This window comes from Eulemur rufifrons, chromosome 7 (assembly GCF_041146395.1).
Source record: "Eulemur rufifrons isolate Redbay chromosome 7, OSU_ERuf_1, whole genome shotgun sequence".
NCBI classification, from domain to species: Eukaryota; Metazoa; Chordata; class Mammalia; order Primates; family Lemuridae; genus Eulemur; species Eulemur rufifrons.
Window position 1 is genome coordinate 155,809,408 of NC_090989.1, and position 12,337 is coordinate 155,821,744.

The 12,337-nt window shown below is 37.3% G+C and overlaps 1 protein-coding gene across 1 annotated transcript in view; it reads left to right on the plus strand.

The window, feature by feature from the left end:
* Positions 1 to 12,337, plus strand: part of DOCK3 (dedicator of cytokinesis 3) — a 599,641-nt gene that overhangs the window by 425,928 nt on the left and 161,376 nt on the right. Inside the window, exon 10 of the mRNA XM_069473668.1 lies at positions 10,183 to 10,264. Within this exon, the coding sequence (XP_069329769.1) occupies positions 10,183 to 10,264 (82 nt within the window). The remainder of the gene's footprint in view (positions 1 to 10,182; positions 10,265 to 12,337) is intronic.

Here is a 12,337-nt window from a genome sequence, read left to right on the forward strand (position 1 = left end):
ATTTAAGAATATGTGACAACACAATTAGTTGTGTATCCCTTTTGCCTTAGACAAAATGAAAAGAATTCATTTTCTAGGATTGTCATGCAGGAGTCTCTGCTTGCTCCAAATCAGGCAAATCAGTTGCCTCTATTTGCCTCTATCATCTCCATCTTTTGGGTGGGAATGTCATGAACTTCAAACAGACTAGGTGCCACCAGAAGAGATGCAGTGGGAGCTTGGCATGGACTTTCTAGTCAGAGTGCCTTGTGTGGGTAATAGGGATACTGGGACTAGCAAGCCATCCTCCATGCAGCACCTCTAGGAGCCTTTGGCAGACACACACACACACACACACACACAAATTAAATAAATAAATACAATGAATGCAATTAGGGAAGAAAAGAAATACTTAAAGCAATGCCTCATACACAAAAGACATTCAAGTGGCTGCTGTGGCTGATACAGCAAGCTGATTAGTACCAGAGCTATATCTCCCACCCACGTCTTTTCTCTGAGCTTCAGACTTGGATTTGTAGCTGCCTGTTTTCTGTTCACCTCTGTGTTCCACAGAGACTTCAAATTCAGCATACACACCTGAACTTTATATCTTCCTCCATTATATCTCCTCTGGTTGACACTGCCACATCCAGTCAATTGCTAAATCTAGTCAGCTCTGTCTCCTAAATATAGCTCACGTTCATTCCCCGTCTCTTTAGTTCCAAAACCACATCATAGCTTGCCTGAGCTATTCCAGTCGTCTCTGGAGTATTTTCTGTGTTACCAACCTGGCTTTCTCACTGCAGCCCAAGTGATCATTCTGAATGTTTATGAGATCATGCTACTTCTCAAGGTTGAACTTTCAGGGCCTCTCTAAGTCCCACGATAGAGTTTTCCAAACTTGTTAACCCTAACATCAATTGAGATGCTTTTTTAAAATACAGATTCCTTGACTCCCTACATTAGTCCTCTCCTCTAGAAATTCTGATCCAGAAGATCTGGGGTGTGGCCCACAATATCTGTATTTTAAATAAGCTGCCAGTTACTACTGATGATAGCCAAGTTTGGAGAACCTTCACATATTAGTCCACTCTGTATTGCCTGGTGCCTCTGACCATTCCCCAGATCTCCAGGGCCCTCATAACTGATGCTCTGAGCTTCCTCATGTAACAAGCTACATTATCCTTAGAGAGTCTGTGCTTGGCCCCCTCTCCTCCTGGAATCCCTTTCTCTTCATCTCTAATTACCCATTACCAAATGGCAAAAGCCCAGCAATCTTTCAAGAACATGTTCCAATACTTCCTTCAGGCAGCCTATCCTCACCCCGGTAGTTTGTCAGCCCCCTTCTCTGCAATTATAGCATTTTCCACTATGTTGCAATTTTTGGTTTATGTGAGTGTTCTGTCCCACTAGACTCAGAACCTTGAGGACAGGAATTGTTTCATTTCTATACTTAGCATCTAGCTCAGTTTCTGAAAAATTACAGAAGTTAATGAATGTTTGTTGAAAGAATAAAAGGCAGAGAGGAAGGCAGGCTAGAAAGAACCCTTGAATTATGCCAGGAGTTACAAAAATGTGCCTTGGAGCCCCAAAGTGTCTCAGGGGCAAGTGATGGTTAGGGTAGAGGCAAGTAGGGAGGATTTTTGCATCTCCCACCCACTGCCAGGCCACCACCTCTGATTCAACCAAAGTAACAGTGCTTTTTAATTTTCTATGTGCTAATGAACAGAGCAAGGTTTTGTTGAAAAAAGGGAAAAGATGATACTAAAATAAATTTGGAAACCATAGCACTGTACCCTGGTTTGCCTTTATGAAACCCCTTTGTGCATTTCTGCTCTCTGTGCTTTAAAATGAAGTGGGAAAACCTGAAGAATTTGAGAAAGAAAGCCAAGTGATCTACATTGGAAAATTAATCTGTAAGGGAATATTAAAGATTTCTTAATCTGTTGGATTGTATAGTATAGTATAGCCTTGGGGCTACTTGCTTGTTTTCAAGCACCTGGCAGGTTACTATGAGAGGGTTGCTAAGTGGTTGGTATCCATATCCATGGAGGACCAAATGAGGAACATGAAGATTAAATTGAAACAGCTACTGGGCACAGTGACTCACACGTGTAATCCTTGCACTTTGGGAGACCGAGATTGGAGGATTGTTTGAGGCCAGGAGTTCGAGACCAGCCTGGGCAACATGCCAGACCCCATCTCTACAAAAAAAAATATTAAAAAAAATGTTAGCCAGGTGCGGTGGCACATGCCTATAGTCACAGCTACTCAGGAGGCTGAAGCATGAGGATTGCTTGAGCCCAAGAGTTTAGAGTTTCAGTGAGCTATGATGATGCCATTGTACTCTAGCCCTGGCAACAGAGCAGGACCCTATCTCCAGATGAAAAAAAGAAAAAGAAAGAAAGAAAGAAACAGCTGAGAGAATTCCTCTGAATTTATTTGAGGTGACTGCTTCCATTTCCAAAACAAAGTATTTAGAAAATACCCTAAGGCTAATACCCTAAGAGACTCTGTTGTTTCCTCAGTGCTTGGCATAGGCTAGCACCTCATTGTCAATCACCAAACATTTGCTGAAGGGATGCATGAATTGCTATCATCAGTGGAGAAGTGTGTGAAATGCAGTGCCAACCAGAAATTATAAGTCTCATAAAAACAAGTGATCTTAAAATTAAGATACCTTTAGTCTTGCAGTCTTGTCACAGATTCAAATTATGGAATTCATTTGTAAGAACTTGTTCAAAAATGTGAAATTAATGTAACATATAATATATGTCTGTAATTCCTCATCATAAAGACAAATAGAGTACTTCTCTTATAATGTTGCTTATAATTCTTATAACCCTTACTGAAGAGTAAGAGTAACTGATTCTCTTTAAAGAGATCAGATAGTAAATTAGAAAGAGGGTTTCTCACCCATATTATTCAAGAGAAAGAATTACCTGTTGCTCTCCTGTAGAGGTATGGGTGTTTATAAAATCTCATGAGTAAATTTGACTCTTGGCCACAGTTCCTATTACATCTTTGAGAAATATGAGTAGTTGCTGTAGCTCTAGTTGCCAAATAGATTCTATCAGCATTTATCAAACTGTGCTCCTATCCACTCCATTGCCTCACACAAAAGTGGATTGTGGGTCGAATGTCACCTGTCACTTTGGTACTTAAAACATACACCAACATCTTAAGCCTCTGAGAAGTCATAGAAGGTAGAAATTTGTCTGTGCTTAATGCAGTATTTCCCAAAAATATTTAACCACTTGTTTTGCAGAACAGCCATTGCCAAATCATGGGAACATTGGATAGATAATTGTCTTCAAATAGTTTGAATGTTAATGGAAATAAGCATTTATTTATCATACCCATTGGAGAAGCTATCAAAATAGGAAATAATTAGACGTATGCCTAAATCCCTCTAAAACGAAAAACAGTTCTTTTGAGCTTCATAAATTGTCAGAACGGTCAAGTGAAACCAGAGCATGAAAGGCTCTAGGAAATGTGAAGCTCGGGTGGGCACTGTGAGGGCCCTAGCCTTAAAGGCCTCCTTTCATTGTTGAGGAGAAGGATGTTTCTGGGTTCTGATAGGGCCGACAACCCTGTACACCTAGGAATTTGCCTCATATACCCCTTTATCTTTGGATTAAAGCTTGGCGTAGTCCCTCCAAATCACAACCCTCTCTGTGGACAGCTCCAAATGGCACCAGCTGGGGGGTGTTCTTGAGAGATTCACAGAGAGTGGTAGTGTGATGGTGAGAGCAATTGTATGTCTTCCTTCCAAAGAAGAGCACAGAAGTAATGCTAGATTCTCTTCAAAAGATATGTACTTCCTGAAATTATTTTTGTACTTATGTAATCATGAAAATTTATTATCAGGTTAATAGCTAATTAGATGATTGTTATGTGCATGATATACAGATCAATTAAGATAGATCAACTGTTGTAACAAATAGAAAAATATATAATGGATTAAATACAATAAAAGTGTATTTCTTGCTTGCATAACAGCACTGGATGTGTAAATTTTCAGTTAGTAAGATATCTTCCATTCACACAACCATTTAGGGACCGAGACTAATGGATAATCTGCCATCATCAACACATGGCTCCAAGGTTGTTCTGGGGACCATCGCCACTCCAGGTATCTGGAAGAGGAAAGAATGTGAAGGCATATATAATGTTTTTGGAGCTAGACCTAGAAGTTGTGCACATTACATCCATTCACACTTTAGTATCTAGAATTCAGTCACATGGCCACACTCAACTGAAAAAGGGGCTAAGAAGTATAGTCTAGTTGTGTACCCAGGACAAAACAAAAACATGGATTTTAGTGAGCAGCTGGGAGACTGTGTCTATCACAACATATCTGATGCTGCTTGGTCCTTGGTCAGCAAGTTAGAAGGTTGATTTGTGCTATCTTATTTGCTCCCTATTGGCTCATGGATGTTTCTGCATAGTATGCTGCTGATACTACCAGTCTATTTTATGGTGACCTTCATCAGCAAGCTTCCACACACCACACAGAATTTCTTCAGGAAATTTGCACCTTTGTTCTTTCAACATTTATTGAGCATCTCTATAGGTCAGGCTCTTGGATGAACTAGAGATACAGCAGTGAACAAATGCCCTTGCCCGTAGAGAGCTTATTTTCTTCTATAAGAGAAAAAGAGTAAGTAAAAAAAGATAATAGTTTGTGCCACTTGCTTTAAAGAAGAGAATAAGTAATGGGGAGGGGAAAAGGAGTACTGCTTTTGCTAACATCATCAGGGTTGGCTTCTTTGGGAAACTGGCATTTGGGCTAAGACCTGAAGAATGGCAATGAGCCAACCAGTTAGGCTGAAAGAACAGTGTTCCGGTCAGAGAAAATAGCAGGCACAAAGGTCCTAAGGCAAGAATGAGCCTGGCATGTTCAAGAAACTTGTATCTATGAGACCAGTATGTGTGTGTGGAGAGTAGTAAGCAGGAAAGGCTTGTGTGAGATGGGATGGAGCTGTAAAGTTAAGCTGAGTGGAGTGTTCCACACAAAGCCTTGCAGATCACGGAGAGAAGTTTACATGTTATATCTGACAGCGAGAGTAAGCCATGAAAAGGTTTGTTATTTTCTTCAACAGCTTTGTAAGACATATTAATAATTCACAACCCATAGAATTCACCCATTGAAAGAGCACATACAATTCAGTGGCTTTTAGTATGTTAGAGTTGTGTAACCATTACCACAATCCATCTTAGAACAGTCTCATCACCCCAAAAAGAAATTCCATACCATTGAACAGTCACCTCATTTCCTCCAAACCCCTATCCCTAAGCAACCACTAACGAAATTTCTGTCTCCATAGATTTGCCTATTCTAGGCAATTTATGAAAATGGAATCATATGATACAGGATCTTTTGTGACTGGTTTCTGTTACACTTAGCCTAATGTTTCAGGGTTCATCTATGTTTTAGCGTGTATCAGAACTTCGTTCCTTTTATGGCTGAATAATATTTCATATATGAATATATCCACTACATTTTATTTACCCATATGTTCATCAATGGCTATTTTGGTTGTTTTCACCTTCTAGCTATTATTAATAATGCTGCTATGAACAGTCATGTACAAGTTTTTGTGTGACCAGATGTTTTCATTTCTCTTGGATATATACCTAGTAGTGCGATTTCTAGGTCACATAGTAACTATGTATAACATTTTGAGGAACTTTCAGATTGTTTTCCAAAGTAGCTATACCGTTTTACTTTCCCATCAGCAGTGTATGATGTTTCCAGTTTCTCCACCTTCTTGTCAACACTTGTGATTATTTGTCTTTTTGAATAAAATCATTCTAGTTGGTGTAAAGTGGTACCCTCATTGTAGTTTTGATTTGCAGTTTCCTGATGTGTAATTATGTTGAACATCTTTTCATGTGTTTATTGGCCATTTGTGTATTTTCTTTGGAGAAACATCTATTCAAGTCCTTTGCCCATTTTTGAATTGGGTTGTCTTTTTGTTATTGAATTTTAAGGGTTCTTTCTATATTCTAGGTACAAGTTCCTTATCAGATACATGATTTGTAAATATTTTCTCCCATTCTGTAGCTTGTCTGTCACTTTATTGATGGTGTCTGGAAGCACGAAAGTTCTAAATTTTATGAAGTCCTACTTACCTATTTTTTTTCTTTTGTTGCTTGTACTTGTGTTGTCCTAAGAAACCATTGTATAATTCAAGGTCATGAAGATTTATGCCAATGTTTTCTTATGAGAGTTTTATAGTTTTTCTGGGTTCAGTGGTTCATGCCTATAATCCCAGCTACTCAGGAGGCTGAGGCAGGATTGCCTGAGGCCAGGAGTTTGAGACCAGCCTGGGCAATTTAGTGAGATCCTGTCTTTAAAAAATGAAAAAAAAAATAATAGCTGGGCATAGTGGCATGTGCCTGTAGTTCCAGCTACTAAGGAGGCTGAGGCAGAAATATTGCTTGAACCCAAGAGTTCTAGGTTGCAGTGGGCTATGATTGTGACACTGCACTCCAGCCTGGGCAACAGAGCAAGACTCTGTCTCTACCAAAAAAAAAAAAAAAAAAAAAGTTGGTTTTAACTCTTACATTTAGGTCTGTGATTGATTCGTTTTTAGTTAATTTTTATATATGGTGTAAAATAAAGGTCCAGCTTTGTTCTTTTTCATGTGGATATCCAGTTGCCCTGTACCATTTGTTGAAATACTATTTTTCCTCCATTGAGTTGTCTTGACACCCTTGTAAATAATCATTGACCAAATTGATCACATGAAAGTTTTTAAGATGGGAAAAGATATAATCTGATTCATATTTTAAAAGGATCTGTCTCTCCAAAGAATGGGTTTTAGAGAGGCAAAAAGGGAAGTAGAGATACCAGCTGGGAAGCTGTTGTAATAATCCAAACTAGAATCCAGTGTTGGCCTGGATTAATGGAAATGAAAGAGATGGAGACCTTTATAAAAATTGAAGCTATACTTTGGAGAGAGAATTGACTTGACTAACTGTCCCTTTTTTGCCAGTTTTCCACTTGTCTATGTCACAACCATCTTTTCTATTTTATTTCATTTCATTTTCTCTCAAATGGTCTTGAGAATTTTTTCTGATGTTTTGGATGTCTTTTTTTTTAAAACTGTACTTTGCTGTTCTTATTTTCTGTTTCTTTGATAATACCCAACTTTCTATTACTAAAATTACAAACTTATTTGTATCTAAATCTATTGTTTCCTCCATCACTCTACTGGATTCTGTCAGTTTTTACCTCCTCAGGGATTTTCATTTACCAGTCATTTCCTATGTCTTCAATATTCTCTTTCTACAAGCAGTGTCCAGGTAGGTGTACATGTTCTTAGGTGTATCCCACCTTTTTTTTGAAGTCAGGTTTGTTGAATGTAGTTTATATTAAATATATAGTCAAATTCACCCTTTTTGATGCATAGTTCAGTAAGTTTTGACAAATGCATAGTTGTGAAACCACCACTACAATCAAGCAATAGAACATTTTATCACTCCCAAAAAGTTCCCTCATGCACCTTCAGTCAGTCCCTACCTTCCTTGCACAGCCTGGCAACTCCTAATCTGATTTCTGTCCCTATAGTTTTGCCTTCTCCAGAATGTAGTATAAACGGAAACATTCAGTATGTGGTCTTTCACAATTGACTTTTTTCACTCAGTATGCTTTTGAGATTCATCCACATTATTATACATCTCCCTAGTTTTTTTTTTAATTGTGAAATGGTATTCTGTTATATAGATGATTCCGTTATCTTTTGAGAGACACTTGGGTTCTTTAAAGTTTTTGGCTATTATGAATAAAGTTGCTATAAACATTTACATACAGGTCTTTGTGTGGACATGTATTTTCATTTCTCCTAAGTAAATACCCAAGAGTAGAATTACTGGATCATTTAGTAAGAAACTGTCAAGCTGTTTTCCAAAGTGGCTATACCATTTTACATTCTCACCAAAAGTTTATGAGAGTTCTAGTTGCTGTACATTCTCACCAACCTTTGGTAAATATTCAGTCCTTAATGTTAGCTATTCTAATAGGTATGTATTGGTATCTCACTGTTTTTAATTTGCATTTCTCTAATGACTAATGATGCTTTCTTTGTACTTATTTGCCATCTCTGTACATTCTTTGAATAGTCTGTTCAAATCTTCTGTCCATTTTTAAATTACTTACTCCTATCCAGTTGAGTTTTTTTATACATTCTCAGGACAGCCCTTTCTTAGATGAATGTTTTATAAATATTTTCTCCCACATGGTAGCTTGTCCTTTCATTTTCTTATCAGTGTCTTTCAAAGAGAAGACAGTTTTAATTTTAATAAAGTCTAATTTATCATTTTGTTGTGATTTATGATATTTGTTTTATAATCTCGGGGCACAATGAGTTTTCTACAATGTGCTAAATATGGAAACACAACTGTGAACAAGATATGCAAGGTACTTGTTTCCATTTTTTCTTCAGTTTTCTTCTTGTTGTTTTATAGTTTTAGTTCTTGTATTTAGGTCTGGGGCCCATTCAAGTTAATTTTTTATAGGCAAGGGTCAAGGTTCAGTTTTTTCCATATGAATTGTTCAACACCATTTGTTGAAACTACTGTGCTTCCCTCATTGAATTACCTTGATACCTTTATTGAAAATCAATTTGACTGTATACATGTGGCTTATCCCATCTTTTAACAAAGACCTTCCTCAGCTCCACATGCCTATTCAACTAAAAATCATCACTTCCACCTCTTTACTACCATTCTTTAAAGACTCATTGTGCTTCCCTCACTTCTTCCTCCTTATACTGGCATCTTTCTCTACCATTCCACTAAAACAATTCTTGCCAGAATAAATAGTAATCTCTGTTCTAACATTAAGTGGGACACAATTTTGTCCTTGTCTCATGTGCCTCTCAACAGCCTTGGACCGTTTTTACCCTTCCCTCCTCTTTCAGACACTCTCTTCCTCTAACTAAGGCAGCACTCCACCATCCTTCTTATTTTTCTTCTGTTTTTCTATTTGCCCCATCTGTCTATTTTGCTAGTTCTTCTTTTGCCTATTTCTTAAATATCACTCTCCCTCAGGATTCTGACCAAAGCCCTTTTTTTCTTCTCATTCTCAAATTTATATCTGGCCCAAATCTTTTGAAACTCATGTCTGCATGTCTAACTGCCTACCAGGACCATAGTTCTATGAAGAAAAAGGACCTTGTATATATATATATTCGTATATATTTTGTTCACATTTGTATTCATATGCTTAGTACATAGAACCTAATAACTATTCATGGGCTAAACAAACAAATGAATCCATGACCAAACTAATCAAACTATGCGTTGATGTTATATCACATCATAATTCTAGCATAATATTTTAACGTCAGTCCTTTTACTGATACCACATATATTCAGTGAATACATGACTGGGGGCACAAGCAATAACTTTCTTTTAGAATCACATACTTTCTCTTCACCATGACTGATTTTTCCTGTTACAGTTGATAGTGAACCTTAGGATGAAGAGATGGCAATGAGATTCTGGGCAGGGGCAGGAAAGAGATGAGACAGTAAGAAGACATTTCTCCAAATGTTGCAAACACTGTTTATAGGTTTTCTAGTTCAATGATTTCCTTCAGTAATTACCTATATTATTTGGGGAATTAAATATTTAGTGGCTCTATTAAATTCTGATATGTCTTTAGCTATAATACACCATTTCTCTTTGAATTTCCACCCAAGTTTTTAAAAGTTGCTATAACATTTTTAAGCCCTAAAATGATTCTGGAGAGTTATATAGGAAGATGTACATTGGTTAATGTAGATACTTTTGGATTTAATATGATGATATTTTTATGAGGATCTGAGTGCTCACATCAAAAAATGTATATACTTGTTATGAATTTAGCATCATGTGAGGTGCTTTGGAGATATTTGGGAGAAATATAAGATACAGTCCTCATTACTGCCCTTGGGGAGCTCACACATTCAGAGAGATAAGACATGCAGCCACAACCAACAAGTGAATAGCAATACCTATGAGGCAGTTTATAGTATCATTTGCATGTTGCTTGGCAGGAAAAATAAGGTATCCTCATTAAACACGTGTATTTGGCCTTGTCACTGCAAGCTGTTCTTAAAGTGTTTAGTATTTCTCTATGTATACCCTTTTTATTTGTTCTGGAGCACACAATTCCTCACATTTATATCCCTTTCTGCCCTACATTTCAGTGAGCGGTTTCTGGTGAGACTGAACAAGAATGGTGGGCCAAGGAACCCAGAGAAGATAGAACGAATGTGTGCCCTTTTTACAGTATGTGCAAATTCTCTTTCCTTTCTTTGCTGTTGACTCTAGCCAGGGGCCTGCTATGTAGATATTATCATCCTGGAAATAAGCATTTTATTCTCATTTCTGTGTACACTGGGGATAATAGGACTTGATTTATGTTTCTACCAGATTTTAATGAAATATTTATAGAAAGCTGAAATTAGCTTCAGTTTTAAACTGAATTTTTGTTAAGGAAATACAATCAAATACCTTTTACTGATGTAGATTTTATAAGCTATTTCATATAATAGAACTTAAAATGTGACAAAAGTTTTTCTAACTATTCTTATCCAAGGCCACTGGGAATTTCTCTGATGTGTAAGTATAATTTCTTTTAAAGGTATCCACAAAATTTACAGCTTTGCAGTTTGTTAGTGAGTTTACATATAGTGAAACTAACTAAATAGTCCTCTTCCAAATACCAAATGGAAGATCTTTCCTTGCTATGATCTGAACTTTAGTTTCTTCCTGAATAACTGTAGTTTTGTTCATAGTCTCTGCAATCATAGACACATCAACTCAGAAAAGGATTGGTAATGTGCTTATTAGAAAGTGCTAAAACTCACAGTACCACATTGTACTTGGGTACTCTTCAAGTTGATTCCGACTTACTAATTTGTGTTTACCCAGTTAAAAAACTAAATTACCCAGCTTTATTTAGTTGAGTTAATTTATTTGCTAAAGAAGGAAACAAAACTGTGTCACAATTTTAAACCAGTTTTGACATTTGTGGATTCTTTGATCTGTTTCACTGATACTGAGATATATCAAAACCTATTGTGTGGGGGAAGATGTGATAATCTCACAGTATCACTGACCTGCAATATGGTGTGTATTTGACTGATTGATGGGTGGTGGTCAAATATCTTAAACCTTACAGTGTGCCTCTTAAATGCAAATGGTATTTATCCGGAGATCTGATATGTGACTTTCTTTGAAAGATAAAGTTGCCTTTGTTCACCTCACTTTTTAGTTCATTTACTACAAATTTATCTTTCAAAACATCAAATGATGTTATTGCAGAATCAAAAACCACTTTTACAGGGATAGCTTTTATTGGAAACATTTTGATAAAACAGAAAGATATATAAATCTGGCTAAGTCAAAATAATGTTTTATCCATCTTTGAGCTTAGCATTCAAGGCTTAGGGGATGGCCGGGCGTGGTGGCTCACGCCTGTAATCCTAGCACTCTGGGAGGCCGAGGTGGGCGGATCGTTTGAGCTCAGGAGTTCGAGACCAGCCTGAGCAAGAGCGAGACCCCATCTCTACTAAAAATAGAAAGAAATTATATGGACAGCTAAAAATATATATAGAAAAAAAATTAGCCGGGCATGGTGGTGCATGCCTGTAGTCCCAGGTACTCGGGAGGCTGAGACAGAAGGATTGCTTGAGCTCAGGAGTTTGAGGTTGCTGTGAGCTAGGCTGACGCCACGGCACTCACTCTAGCCTGGGCAACAGAGTGAGACTCTGTCTCAAAAAAAAAAAAAAAAAAAAAGGCTTAGGGGATAATGCAGGAAGAAAGATCAGGAAAAGCCGACCCATGAAGATGGTCAAGGGAGTTGAATTGGGTTAGTCTGGAAAGATCAATATTCTTTCTTTAATAGGAAAAGAACAAAGGATAGAATTCAAATTGTAGTTAATGGGATTTAGGGTAGACTATTGTGTGAGAGCTTCTGAAGTGAGTATGTGAATACCAAGGTGGTTTTATTGGAACTCCTTTCTAAAACAGAATTAAAAAGAGATAAGAGACCCACCTATCTAGAATGTCTCAGTAACCTTAGGAGGTTTTTCTAGATCCTGGTTCTCTGATACCATCTGGTAAAGCAGCAAGAGAATTTGTTGATGCCTTGTTCTTTGGTTTTGAGGGAACAGAGCTATGTGTGTATGATATCCTTGAATCCTTGAATATGATGAGTACAGTCCTTGTCTCTTGAAAAATGGACTTAATTATGATGGTATTTGAATGTAATTACAGTAAATAAAAAATTTCATTTGGTATTTTAATTATCCATGTAGGCCTAGAGGCCAAAGCTATAGCTCCAAGTTTATAAATCAA